The 15,000-nt window shown below is 36.3% G+C and overlaps 1 protein-coding gene across 2 annotated transcripts in view; it reads left to right on the top strand.

The window, feature by feature from the left end:
- Positions 1–773: 773 nt before the first annotated feature.
- Positions 774–15,000, top strand: part of LOC144964518 (endoplasmic reticulum-Golgi intermediate compartment protein 1-like) — a 28,475-nt gene continuing 14,248 nt past the window's right edge. The window contains exons 1-5 of one of the 2 annotated variants that reach the window (XM_078898902.1): positions 774–937; positions 4,949–5,083; positions 7,889–7,980; positions 11,286–11,410; positions 13,582–13,695. In XM_078898902.1, the coding sequence (XP_078755028.1) occupies positions 918–937; positions 4,949–5,083; positions 7,889–7,980; positions 11,286–11,410; positions 13,582–13,695 (486 nt within the window). In that variant the 5' untranslated portion in view covers positions 774–917. Of the gene's footprint in view, positions 938–3,642; positions 3,661–4,948; positions 5,084–7,888; positions 7,981–11,285; positions 11,411–13,581; positions 13,696–15,000 lie in introns of those variants that run through there. The other variant, XM_078898903.1, reaches the window with a different exon arrangement.

Below are 15,000 nucleotides of genomic sequence, written 5' to 3'. Positions count from 1 at the left end.
AATAGAAATACAAAGACTTCGGGGAATCAAATTTCTGATATTCACCACTTAATGTTAACATAGAGCATTTACATGACGCAAAATCCACCAAACGTGCTCAAGTTGCTTCACAAATGGATCCCTGGCCAACAACACTACTAAACATGTTAGACCAGATGTCGCCTGTTATGCGATATATTTTTTTCTCACTGGTAGAGAGAACACTGTTGACGACCAGGTCCCCAGTTTACACCTGAGTACGGTGAGACAATGTGAGTAAAGGATTCAACTATGCTCAGAGCGGGCCTCAACCGATCCGTGGCGTGATTCATACCTACAGACACAAAATGGCCGCACAATAATATTGGCAATGATCTTTCTCCCAACAAAATATATTTTCCTTATGAAACAATTTACTTTCTAGTATCAATATTCTTAGAATAGTACAACCCAAATGCACTACCATACATATGCAGGTCTGACATCCGAAAGAACTTATGAGCCAAGTTTAGCATTGTTGTAATGGACAATATTTTACGTCATTTTGGGGGGGGGGGGGGGGGGGTTGTTGAGATTTCCATTACAACAACGAGCCCATAATGACTATGAGGACCCATAATTTCTATAACTTTTCACTTGGATAAGCATACCGTCAGTAATACTGTCGGAGTCTGTCGGTTTATTGGAAGAAAAAGAAGATAGGTACTAGTAACCTTGGAATTATTTACCCCTCTCAGTTTCTACCCTTTTCTGTGACTTAGGTTTTTAGCATCCTTTGCAAACCTATCTGGCAATAAAAGCTCTCCGCCAGCAGTCGAAATATTGGAGTCCCTAAGTTTTCGCCACGACATCAAACTTTTAAAATAATTTATTTGTTGAACAAGTGCAGGGATTCGTTCAACTTAGCAAGACGCTTCAATCGGAGAATATCATTCAAAATGCAATTTGATATCAGACGGTATGAAATTTCACCGTCTAGTCCTACGTTTATTAAACTTAATTATGAAAATTTCATTTAACTGGCGAGAGATTATGGTGATGAGAATGAAATGTACAATTATTTTTCTTCATTCATTTTTTGTCACCCTCGTCCGTCGTCACTCACCCACATGTGGCCGTTACTTAAGCCATGCAGTGTTTTGACACTTAACTTCTTTGTAAAGAAGAGAACGCAGAGTCAGGTTGATTTTATTAAGTGTGAAATTCAACCAGCCTGGACCAGCTGCTTGCTTATAGTATAGTCGTACCGGTGCCGGTCACATCCAGCTGTCACCACCATCACCAACACAGTGATTAAGTGACGAGTGACACATTAATTTGGTTAATTCCTTGGCATACTGACGAAAGTTTGAGGTGATCGAGGATCAATCAACCATCTGCTTCATTGTTCATTCTTAACGTAAACTAAACCCATCAGAAGGACAGTTCCACTCATCAAGTCACTGTCCACTGTGATTATTACCAGACATGTCTGCCAATAAAGAGAAAAGATTATTGACAGACACATGTCTGGCAATAACGATGAACGGATTTTGGCAGAAACCTGTCTGGCAATAATGATGGACGATTCTATACACAGACACTTTTTTGAAACTCCATTACTGCCACTACTATTACACAACCACCACCACATCATCATTTCTACTCCATCACCACATCATCATCCTCACAACCACCACCACTATAACAACCATCACATCTTCATTCCTATCACCACTACTACTACAACCACCACATCATTATCTTTACCACCACTACTACAACAACCACCATCATCTGGGTTGGGTTCCTGACCTCCCATAGTGGGCAGAGAGGTACTTACTGCATCCTCTATCCCCCTATAGCTGTTTTCCAAATTGCTTTCTGTCTTTATCTTGGAATGATTTTACTTGGTTTTGTCCTGGCCTGATACCCTGACTGGGAGGGAAGCAGTCAAATGATATTTTTGTCCTTGTAAATCATCTCTCAGTTATGTCTTGTATAATTTATTCTTTTACATATATGTGATTTATAAACATTTAAGTGTCTTCCTCTTATTTAAAAAAAAAAGAGCTTTATATAGTGCAATATCCACTAAATGTGCTCAAAGCGCTTTACAAGGGGTCCCTGGTCAACAGCAACATTTATGTAGGACGGGACATGACGCCTGTTAGGTGATATTACAATTTTTTGGACAAAGACAACGCTGTTAACGGCCAGGTACTCATTTTACACCTGAGAACAGTGAGAGAATGTGAGTAAAGAATCTTTTCCAAGGACTCAACTATGCGCCGAGTGTGAGGCTCGAACCTAGGACCTTCCGATCCAAAAGTGAGTGTCATACCACAAGACCACACAGCCGCACAATTGGGGACCTGTGCTTGTGTCTGGATGAGACATTTAGGTGATCTCAAACTAAGTTCACTGATAGTGTGCTCTTGGAATCTACATCTGTTTCCTATTTAAACTAATCCCCCTGTGTCTTACTTTTTCATGGGTGTTTTAATTGTAATTCTATAACTTTTTATCATCCCGTTTTCTTCCTTTTTACTGGTGCTGATATTATCAAAATGTGTTGCAAGCGCAGTAAAACCCTTAAAAACACAAAACCACCATCATCAGATCTCCATTCCTACCACCACTACTACTACAACCACCATCATCAGATCTCCATTCCTACTACCACTACTACTACAACCACCATCATCAGATCTCCATTCCTACCACCACTACTACTACAACCACCATCATCAGATCTCCATTCCTACCACCACTACTACTACAACCACCATCATCAGATCTCCATTCCTACCACCACTACTACTACAACCACCATCATCAGATCTCCATTCCTACCACCACTACTACTACAACCACCATCATCAGATCTCCATTCCTACCACCACTACTACTACAACCACCATCATCAGCTCTCCATTCCTACCACCACTACTACTACAACCACCATCATCAGATCTCCATTCCTACCACCACTACTACTACAACCACCATCATCAGATCTCCATTCCTACCACCACTACCACTACAACCACCATCATCAGATCTCCATTCCTACCACCACTACTACTACAACCACCATCATCAGATCTCCATTCCTATCACCACTACGACTACAACCACCATCATCAGATCTCCATTCCTACCATCACTACTACTACAACAACCACCACCACGTCATCATCCCACCACCACCTCCACGTCATCTCTACCACCACTATTACTACACCATCACCACATCAGCATCCCTACCATCACTACTATTACAACTACCACCGCATCATCATCCCTACCACCATTACTACCTCAACCACCACCACATTATCATCAACCACCCCTACTACTACTACTACTACTACTACTACTACTACTACTACTACTACTACTACTACTACTACTACTACTACTACTACTACTACTGCAACCACCATCACACCTTCACCCCTACCACAACTACTACAACCACCACCACATCATCATCTCTACGCAACTACTACAACCACCACTGCACCATCATCCCCACCACCACTATCATTACAATCCCCACCACTTCATCATCCCTACGACCACCATTACTACAACCACCATATGTTGTAATTACTCTTTTAATTTTTGAAATTCCTCAGAGAGGTGTTAGAATTTGCTGCGAGACATATTTTGGATTGCATCTCAGTAAATTTTAATGTAATTCAAATTTTTAGGTTATTTTTGCATGGATGGCTCTTGATTATATGCTGAAAAATTTCCTCCTTTTTTGTGACCAGTCATTCTCACCCTAGATATTACAATTTTTTCCGACAGAAACAACACTGTTCATGGCCAGGTACTCATTTTACATCTGAGTACGATGAGAGTATATGAGTAAAGAGCCTTTTCCAAAGACTCAACTTTGCGCCGTATGAGGCTTGAACCCAGGACCTTGTGATCGGAATGCGAGTGTCATACGACAAGACCACGTAGCCGCACAAATGCTTAATAAAGCTGATAATTTAAAATAAATGTTTGGTTAATTTAGCGGGATTCTTATTCTTATGAAAATCTGAGGTGATTATTGATTACTGAATTATAGATTATATCAGTCAAAAAATTGCTTCATTGATGACCAGTAAGCTTCCCCAACACCCCCTCCCCGATTTGTAGAGACATTTTCTCATCCTGTAAATGACTGCATCAGATTAATTTATTTTCGTGGTGTCAATATTTTATTTTAAATGGTTTTTGTCTTTGTTTTTCCATGTGCGCAAATGTATTAAATACTCTTTACTTCATATTCATTATAATATTGTATTATTGTACTAGTTGAGTTTGAGTATCATTGTACTCGTTGAGTTTGAGTATTATTGTACTCTTTGAGTTTGAGTATTATTGTACTCGTTGAGTTTGAGTAAAATATTTCATCTCATGAAATAGATTTGTATAATTTCTTCCATGTTGTGTCTATTCTTATGATATGACTAGGATGTATATGAATGAAAACATTTCTGAAAGGGTTTGAATTTCTCAGAAAAAGCAAAAATTGAACCAAATCTATCCAATAAATCATTTTTCATGTCTTTTTAAAAATCACCAAAATTTAGTTATATAATTACAATATAGTGCATAACTTTTTTATTTTGCAGTTTTGTTTGTTAGGATTGTATAAAGTTTGTCTTTTATCATAATATTTATATCTCTAATAAGCTAATACAGAATATTATTCTTATTATAATATATTTGAAAAATAAACAAAGAAATAAAATTCCCATTATTCATCTCATCTCATGTATAAACTCATCTTAAAAGTATTTTAGAAAAGACTTTGCTAACGTGAAAGGAACCAATTTATATGAATCTATGATAAATAGGTTTTTGTTTGTTGTTTGTTTTTTAACCGTGTACCATTATCAAACTCCTCCCTGTTATTGATATGACCTCAAAGTATTGCAAGTATTGTATAACTTCTGAGACCAACCATTCTTGATTTTATCCATAGATTTGATATATACCGAAAGGTGCCAAAAGACCTGACACAGCCAACTGTGACTGGGGCTGTCATTTCAATAGGGAGTTGTCTCTTCATGACATACCTTTTTATTGCTGAGCTCATGGAATTTATGACGGTAAACGTGTAAGTTTTTCATTATTATTCTTTTGTTTGTTTAAAAACAAACTATATATACATATATTTACGGTTTGACCAATTAAGCGGAACTTTTTCACAGAATTCATTCAGGGATGATAATCTTCCTCGGATCCGCTGGATTCTGGGACTTTGGTTGTATTTTCTATGAAATTTTCAGAGAATTTGCCATGTCGAATTATTTCCTCAGATGCTCAGGTCGCTAAGTGATAGATCTGCTGAAAAATCACCGTCGCGTCTTGTGTCATAATTTGATGCCTGTGCTCAGTTGCCTGAATTTTGGTGATGCTTCCATTTCATATGACGTCACCCTGGACAGACTGGTGCCAACTGTCAAATCTCACACAAGACCTGTGTTAGTCTTTGATGAGTTGATGGTCAAAAGGGGGCAAATGGCTCTTTTTCTTTTCTTCTTTGGTGCTGTATCATGATAAAATAGTACAATTGGTGAACTTTTCTAGTGCATTAAAAAAACCATCATAAAACTTCCTTCAAATTAAAAAAAAAAAGGGTCAAATTTTAAACTATTCTTGCATTCTCTCTCTCTCTCTCTCTCTCTCTCTCTCTCTCTCTCTCTCTCTCTCTCTCTCTCTCTCTTTCTTTCTCTCTCTCTCTCTCTCTCTCTCTCTCTCTCTCTCTCTCTCTCTCTCTTTCTCTTCTCTTTCTCTCTCTCTCCCTCCCTCTCTTTCTCTTTCTCTCTCTCTCCCTCTCTCTTAATTGAGGTGAAGATCAATATTCACAACTGTGCTTAAAAAACGCCCCACCAAAATGAGGCCTTTTATGGAATCTTACGTTATGATCTAGATATCCCAAGACTGGTGTCGAATGAATAAAAAAGCTAGCTAATGTTTCGTTCTTCATGTAATTTTTAGCGATGTCATCTGTTATAGAGAGATAATAATAATATATTACAATGAGCCAGAGTGATCAATTTAGTTTATTCTTTTTGATTATTAAAACAAAATATGATAGAGTAAATGAGATAGATGTTGCAAAGGCAAAGTGGGAAAATAATGAATTTTAGTTTCAATATATTCATTCTTTAGTCCTAGAGGTCAATAGAGATAGAGGAACTCCTTCGTTCCAAGTGTTGTGAATAGGTTTTTACACGATAAGGAAACAATAAATAAAATTCGCCACCAAAGTGGGCATTCTCCATATACATAGGATAGGATAGGGTATGCATATGGGCCATTAAAAAGTGCTATGAATGGATCTTGGAGGAATAACCCTTATGATAAAACACCAAATCATACGAATGGCACATACCAAAGAATGGCAACTACAGGATTCTAAAGAATCGACAAAGTAACAAGACTGTAATTGATAAAGGTAATGTTGACGAGTGAGAGTGATAATGATAGCAAGCTTTTATATCCAGAGCAGAGATGAAGTTACAGTTTATGCGAGAAAGACATGCCACTGAACAAACTCAACATAAAACTTATTCACAATGCCTTGATTGAAAAGCAACAATCATAAAATAACAATACTAAGACAACTAGCAGCAACACAAAATCTTTCCAACACAAGAGAAACATTTCAATCCAATCATGTTCTTGTAAGGGCAATGCTGAGAGAAGTGGGTTTTAATTATATTTGTTAAATAATCAATTTGATATTCAATAATCCGACTGAAAGGCATTTTACATGTAGCCGTAGGCTTCTACTTTGTGATTGGGATATGCTCTTTGTTTTATTTATAATTTTTTTCTCTTTTATAATAACACTTTAATATAATGATAGAGACTGACCTGTTACTAAGGGCACATGTAATAGTTACTATTGATAAAACAATGGATGTGTGAACATTTATTTGTTTGCAGTTTTGCACTACTTTTGTTTGCTCCTTGAATTCTATTTCAGGGCAGTGGCCATGATGCATATTACATGTAATTTCCTAAATGGATTCCTAAAATACATTTGGGTGGGGTTCCTGACCTCCCATAGCGGGCAGGGAGTTACTTACTGTGTCTTCTATCCCCCTATATCGGTTTTCCAACTAGCTTTCTGTCTTTGCCTTGGAATGAGATTACTTGGTTTTGTCCTGGCCCTGACCGGATACCCTTGCTGAGAGGGAAACAGTCAAATGTATAGTTAGTTTTGGGAGATGATATTTTTTTCCCCTGTAAATCATCTCTCTGATATGTAATGCATTATGTTTTGTTTATATATTATATATGATTTGTAAACATTGAGCGTGTTCCTCTTAGTGGGGACCTGCGCTTGTGACTGGGTGAGACTTTTAGGTGATTTCAAACTAAGTACTTTGATAGTGTGCTCTTGGAATCTACATCTGTTCTCTATTTGATCCAATTCCCCGTTTTTTTAAACTCTTTCTTGGGTGCTTTAATTGTAATTCTAGAACTTTATTACTATCCTATTTTCTTCCTTTTAACTGGCGCTGATATGGCCTCAATGTGTTGCAATCGCCGTCCTCTATTTGTAAAATCCTTAAAAACAAAAATAAAATACATGGGGGCAGAGTGGCTCAGCAGTACGGTCATTGCTTCGTACACGAAAGGTACCGAATTCGATCACCCGCCTCTGCACTGTGCAAGTCACCTCGCCCTAGCTCAATTTGTGGCGCCCCACTGCGGCTGATGCCTGGGTTGTTCCAGTCTTCCCTTGGAATAGACCCTGGAGACAAATTTCCCCTATGAGGGGAATAAAGGGATTTAAAAAAAGAAAAAAGAAATTATAATATCCTATCTTATTATTTTATATTTTGTCTTTTTCTAAAATGGAAACTAGTTGGTAAAAAGCAACTCTTATATTTTCTTATTTCCTCAGTGAAAGCACTTTGGCTGTGGAGGACCCAATACAACATTCAGAAAAATTGCCTGTTTTTCTCAATATTAGTCTTCTGAATATGAAATGCGAATGTAAGTTAATATCCGTTGGTTTTAATTTATTGGGGAACAAATACTGAATTTGATTTATGAATTTTGTTAGAAAGTGCATGGTAATTTGCTATAACATGATGTATCTTTTTTTAATGAAATATTATTTATTTATTTTATTTTACTTATTTATTCTGGGTGGGGTTCCTGACCTCCCATAGTGGGCAGGGAGGTACTTACTATGTCTTCTATTCCCCTGTATCTGTTTTCCAACATGCTTTCTGTCTTTGTCTTAGAATGAGATTTCTTGGTTTTGTCCTCGCCCTTGCCGGATACCCTGGCTGAGAGGGAAACAGTCAAATGTATAGTTAGTTTTGGGAGATGATATTTTTCTCCTTGTAGATCATCTCTCTGTTATTTACTGTATTATGTTTTGTTTACATATTATATATGATTTGTAAAACATTTGAGTGTATTCCTCTTATTGGGGACCTGTAGATGTGTCTGGATGAGACTTTTAGGTAATCTTTGAAAACTAAGTACACTGATAGTATGCTCTTGGAATCTACATCTGTTTCCTATTTGAACCAATTCCGCTTTTGTCTTCCATATTCTTGGGTGCTTTAATTATAAGTCTATAACTCTTTACTATCCCATTTTCACCCTTTTTACTGGCGCTGATATGACCTTAATGTGTTGCAAGCGCCGTAAAACCCTTAACTCTCTCAAGTTCACCCTCATTGAAAATCGAACAAATTTGTTCGATTTTCCATGCATATGAACTCGAGAGAGTTAAAAACAAAAACAACAACATGACTTATTTATTTTTTGTCTATTGACACCATCTTAAAAGAAGATTTAATACATTTATTAAAAACCTTTATTCCATGGTCAACAGCATTACAGGAAGTCTAATTGCTTTACGAGTAAAAAAAAATGTTTTGATGGCAATGAGTGTTTATCACATAGGTGAAGACATGTACCCAATTTGGAATTGTTGGAATTGTTGACCAAAGACAACTCGGCTTTATACAAAAGGGGACCTGTTGTTTGAATATAATATCAGTATCTGAAAGGAAGAGAAAATTGTGTGCAATTTTTCTTCTCTAAGGGTATACTGTACTGAGTCTTTATGTTTGGGTTGACCTCTCAGACCTAATTTTTGTCATGTTGTGAGTCCTTGATCATACCTCAGCCCTGCAGTGACACTTGGAAGAACTCTTAGACAAGAATCATACTTTTTGGGGTTTATTTTCATACATTTCTGTACTTTAATACCAGTTAAAACAAATTTCTTGTTCATGATCACATGCACAGCATTGTAATAAGGTCTTGGCCTATAAATTATAAAGCATAGGATTAGGTATGTATTTCAATGCCTTCAATTATGTTTTTAGGAAGTATTTATAAAGTTTTTTGTTGTTTTTAAAAAAATTACGGCTGAAGTTACAAAATATTTTAAAAATTTATTTGTCACACCTGCCTACTTTTACGGATCGTCCGTAATTGTTACGGAAATTAGGTAACAATTTCGGACATACAGAAATGAAAGAAATATTACAGATTTTGATTTCACAGCAATTTGGTCGTAGTGTTAAAGAAAAAAAAAAAGTTTTTTTCTTTTAAATTCCCGCAGTTATCAAAAGAAAAAAAAATGTTCCCTTAAAGTTATAAAGTCTACTGCTCAGTTCTCGCCCATGATAGCTTAGTCGATTGCCAGTTCGTAATGGTGGAGGTCAACAACATTTATTTTACATATAGGAGGTTGTAGATACGCAATATTTTTTTTTCTTTTTTTGTTTGTTGTTGTTGTTGTTAATTGGTGGAGTATTATCATAGCTGCCAACCAGGACGATAAAATCGTACTTAGTACGATTTGGCCAATCCAGAAAAAGAAAAAAAATCCAGAAAAAAAAAAGAAGAAAATCTGATAAAAATTATCTTGGGAGAAAATTTCCGCCTCAGTAATCTGCTTCTGTCACCACCTCCCCATCACTTATGCCTACCCAATATGATGATAAAGGTAAGCTTCTCTTAGTATTACAGTTCTGACCATTCTAGTACTTAAGTACATTAATAAATATGCCATTTTAAGACATGAATTGGGCGTCCGCGCCGCACCGCGTATAGTAATACGTTTGAAAAGTTGGCAGCTATGTATTACTAAACTTGTACCATTTACTACTGATGAATTTTGTGTTGGCTACTGATTTTGAAATGTTCAAGTAGACAGGTATGATTTGTGTGGTCTTGTGGTATGATACTCGCTTTTGGATCGGAGGGTACTGGGTTCGAGCCTTGCTCAGCGCATAGTTGAGTCCCTGGAAAAGGCGATTTACTCACATTCTCTTACTGTACTCAGGTGTAAAATGAGTATCTGGCCGATATTGTAATATCGCTTAACAGGCGTCATGTCTCATTCTGCATGTTACCTGTTGCTGTTGGTCAGGATCAAGGACCCTTTGTAAAAGTCCTTTGAGCACGTTTAGTGGATATTGCGCTATATAAAAGCTCAATTGTTGTTGTTGCTTTATTTCATTTAATCCCAACATGTCAATGTAAATTGCTTAGTCCGTGTTTAGACGGGGTAAAGTCCAATGATACTATTCTTATTTTTATTATTATTATTATTATTATTATTATTATTATTATTATTATTATTATTATTATTATTATTATTATTATTATTATTATTATTATTATTATTATTACTATTATTATTATTATTATTATTATTATTATTATTATTATTATTATTATTATTATTATTATTATTATTATTATTATTATTATTATTATTATTATTATTATTATTATTATTATTATTATTATTATTATTATTATTATTATTATTATTATTATTATTATTATTATTATTATTATTATTATTATTATTATTATTATTATTATATTATTATTATTATTATTATTATTATTATTATATTATTATTTTATATTATTATTATCATTATTATTTTTATTATTATTCTTATTCTTCTTCTTATTATTCTTCTTCTTATTATTCTTCTTCTTTCTTCTATTTTTATTATTATTATTATTATTATTATTATTATTATATTATTATTATTATTATTATTATTATTATTATCATTATTATTTTTATTATTATTGTTGTTGTTGTTGTTGTGGTTGTTGCTGTTGTTGTTGTCATCGTCGTCATTGTCGTTATTGTTATTTATCGTCCATAGAGGCAATTTTTCATTTGGTTATTGTTCAAATAAAGAAGGTACCCTTCATTATCTAAATAGACACATTTTCAGTCAATTTGTGCTGGTCTGATTTAGCGGCTTTAACTTCCAACTTACTTATTTTTCTCTCATCTCCAGTTGTAGGTCTAGATATTCAAGATGAAATGGGCAGGCATGAAGTAGGCTTTAAGGACAACACTCACAAAGAGCCAATCAGAGGAGGTTCTGGATGTCGATTTGAATCTCATTTTCTTATCAACAAAGTAGGTTAAAGAAGACATCCCCCCCACCCCACCCCACCCCTCCCATCCATGTAAACTGACAAGCAGCTCTTAAATCCTATATGTTGACAAATGCAAGTTGACATGCTTTATTTGATGTCATACCTGTTAGTATTGAATGAGCTTGATACTTCAGTGGAATTTTTACACGTTGAAATTAAATTAGGTCCAGCTTCAATCTGGCTACTCTCTCTTTCTTTCCTCCTTTCTTCTTTCTCTCTCTCTCTCTCTCTCTCTCTCTCTCTCTCTCTCTCTCTCTCTCTCTCTCTCTCTCTCTCTCTCTCTCTCTCTCTCTCTCTCTCTCTCTCTTCCCCTCCCCCCCCCCCTTCCCCCGAAATAATGAATGCGAAATAAATATTTTTCTTTGAATGAAAACGTGAATGAATGCACATAGTGGTAGTTTTCTTTCATTTACGAGTGTGGTTGCTTCTTCTTCTTTTTCTTCTCCTCCTTCTTCTTCTTCTTCTTCTTCTTCTTCTTCTTCTTCTTCTTCTTCTTCTTCTTCTTCTTCTTCTTCTTCTTCTTCTTCTTCTTCTTCTTCTTCTTCTTCTTCTTCTTCTTCTTCTTCTTCTTCTTCTTCTCTTCTTCTTCTTCTTCTTCTTCTTCTTCTTCTTCTTCTTCTTCTTCTTCTTCTTCTTCTTCTTCTTCTTCTTCTTCTTCTTCTTCTTCTTCTTCTCCTTCTTCTTCTTCTTCGTCTTCGTCTTAATTAATCCAAATAAACGAAAGAATCAATTTATTTTTAAAATTCTTAATGAGTTGGGCTAAAAAAAATGACATGATTTGACTAATCACTTGATGTGAAATATATCTGTGTTGTGTTTGTTAATCCCTATTTTTGTCCAGTTGGTCTATTTTCACATGTTTAAAAGGTTCTGACAATTTTTTCACCAGCCTTATACAGGCCTGTTAATAGTAATAGTAAATAATGAATTTATATAGCGCCTAAACATCCACATTAATCGTGCTCTGCGGCGCTTTACATAATAAAAATAAAAATAAAAATGTTTAAAAACAACAAAATTAAAAATCACGACACTACATGATTCATAATAAGCATGCATAACAAAAAAAAACAGAATCAAAGCAACATCTATTTTATGAAAAATAAGCCTCGCGGAACAACTCAGTCTTCAGACATTTCCTGAAAGATGATAAATTTTCACAGGACTTTGTCCGAGGACTAAGTGCGTTCCATAGGGTGGAGCTATGAATGAAAAGGCTTTTTCACTGAAAGTGGATATTGAGGTGGTAACTTTTAGAAGTTGGGACTGAGATGATCTTAAATTTCGAGTGGGTTCATATTTTTTAATCAGTTCCTGCAAATATTCAGGTGCCAATCCGTCCAGACATCTAAAAACATAGCACATTATTTTAAATTCTATCCTATACTTCACAGGAAGCCAGTGCAATTCCTGGAGAACTGGTGTTATATGATCTCTTTTTTTCGTTAATTTTATTTTATAAGTCTAGCCGCTTTATTTTGAATTTTTTGTAGTTGATGAATTAATCTACTTTGAGAAGGGAATTGCAATAATCTAATCTGCTAGTAATAAACGAATTAACAAGCATCTTTGTAATATCTTCATCAATATAATGTCTGATTCTTCCAATGTTTCTAATGTGATAGTTACAACATTGGCATATTTTTTTAACATGATCTTCCATGGAGAACCCTTGATCTAAATACACCCCAAGATTTCTCACACAAGAACTAGGTTTAATAGCATTTTCACCCACTAGTATCTCATTTGTAGATATTTTTGAGAGTTGATACCTATTTCCAAAAATTATCATTTCCGTCTTGTCATCATTAAATTTAAGTTTGTTTAGTGTCATCCAATCCTTTATGTTAGCAATGAAATCTTCCATAACAGATACTGATGACAGCTCTGAATCATTATTGAGTTTTGTATACAGCTGGGTGTCATCAGCATAAAAATGAAAATCAATGGGAAAAGTGGATAACATATGAGAAAGGGGAGCGGTATACATTGTAAAAAGGTGTTAAATGGTGATGCCATTTGGTGAAGAAAAGCTTTGCACAAAATATTTTCATTTTTGCTATTTACAGTAAAAATTGTCTGGCGATTTTTTATTTTAGCAAAGTTCAACTCTGTTTTCTAGTTTGTAATTTAAAAAAAATATGATTTCAGGTTCCTGGAAATTTTCACGTGTCCACTCATTCATCTCGCATTCAACCTGATGATCCGGATATGACTCACATCATTCACCACCTCCATTTTGGCACACCTTTGGAAAAGGGAACGGTATGTCTTTTGTCGACTGTTTACTCCTTATTCAGGTAGCATTGACTATTTTTGCATGTTATGCAGTTGACACCGTTGTCATATTTGGACAGCCACAGAGGTGATAATTTATCACCAAATTTACTCGTAACAGACTTTTTAGTTTTTGTGTTGCACATACATATCAGTACTGTTGGTTTTCCTCGGATCCGCAGAAATCCACAATGTTTTGAGTCATAAGAGGCATTTCCGCCTTTAAAAAAAATATTTCCCCCAATCAAATTCACTGACTTTGAGCGAATAGGTGTGTGGTGGAACAGACAGACATTTGCAGTTTTCTACGCCCAAGAAGTTTGTTAGAGTATCAGTGATAGTTAATCATCTCAATTGCTCTAAAAGTGGGGGGTTAGAGCAGTAAAAATGGGGCTAACTGGCAATCGTTAAAAATTTTCCTCCTTTTTCACTCCTCGTCACCATCAGCATTGATTTATCTATGCGTTTGTGATTAATGATTTATAATTATACTTGCAAGCAGAATTCGTGAGCGTTTTATTGAACTTCATTACAAATGATGATGGCGGTTGCTTTTACAGTAATATATTTAGATAGAAATGGATAATTTTAAATAAAATGAATCGACGATTCATGATTTCAATTATCAGTGTCAAAGGCCTGGTGTCACAGGCCTGGTGTCAAAGGCCTGGTGTCACAGGCCTGGTGTCAAAGACCTGGTGTCACAGGCCTGGTGTCACAGCCCCACAGGCCTGGTGTCAAAGGCCTGGTGTCAAAGGCCTGGAGTCACAGGCCTGGTGTCAAAGGCCTGGTGTCAAAGGCCTGGTGTCACAGGCCTGGTGTCAAAGGCATGGTGTCAAAGGCCTGGTGTCACAGGCCTGGTGTCAAAGGCATGGTGTCAAAGGCCTGGTGTCACAGCCCCACAGGCCTGGTGTCAAAGGCCTGGTGTCAAAGGCCTGGTGTCACAGGCCTGGTGTCACAGGCCTGGTGTCAAAGGCCTGGTGTCACAGGCCTGGTGTCAAAGGCCTGGTGTCAAAAGCCTGGTGTCACAGGCCTGTTGTCACAGGCCTGGTGTCAAAGGCCTGGTGTCAAAGGCCTGGTGTCAAAGGCCTGGTGTCAAAGACCTGGTGTCACAGGCCTGGTGTCAAAGGCCTGGTGTCAAAGGCCTGGTGTCAAAGGCCTGGTGTCAGGCCTGGTGTCAAAGGCCTGGTGTCAAAGACCTGGTGTCAAAGGCCTGGTGTCACAGCCCCACAGGCCTGGTGTCAAAGGCCTGGTGTCACAGGCCTGGTGTCACAGGCCTGGTGTCAAAGGCCT

Source organism: Berghia stephanieae, chromosome 2 (assembly GCF_034508935.2).
Source record: "Berghia stephanieae isolate SIO BIC M18660-M18661 chromosome 2, UCSD_Bste_1.3, whole genome shotgun sequence".
Taxonomy (NCBI): Eukaryota; Metazoa; Mollusca; class Gastropoda; order Nudibranchia; family Aeolidiidae; genus Berghia; species Berghia stephanieae.
The sequence above is the reverse complement of the archived record's forward strand: the minus strand, read 5'-3'. Positions and strand labels throughout refer to the sequence as shown.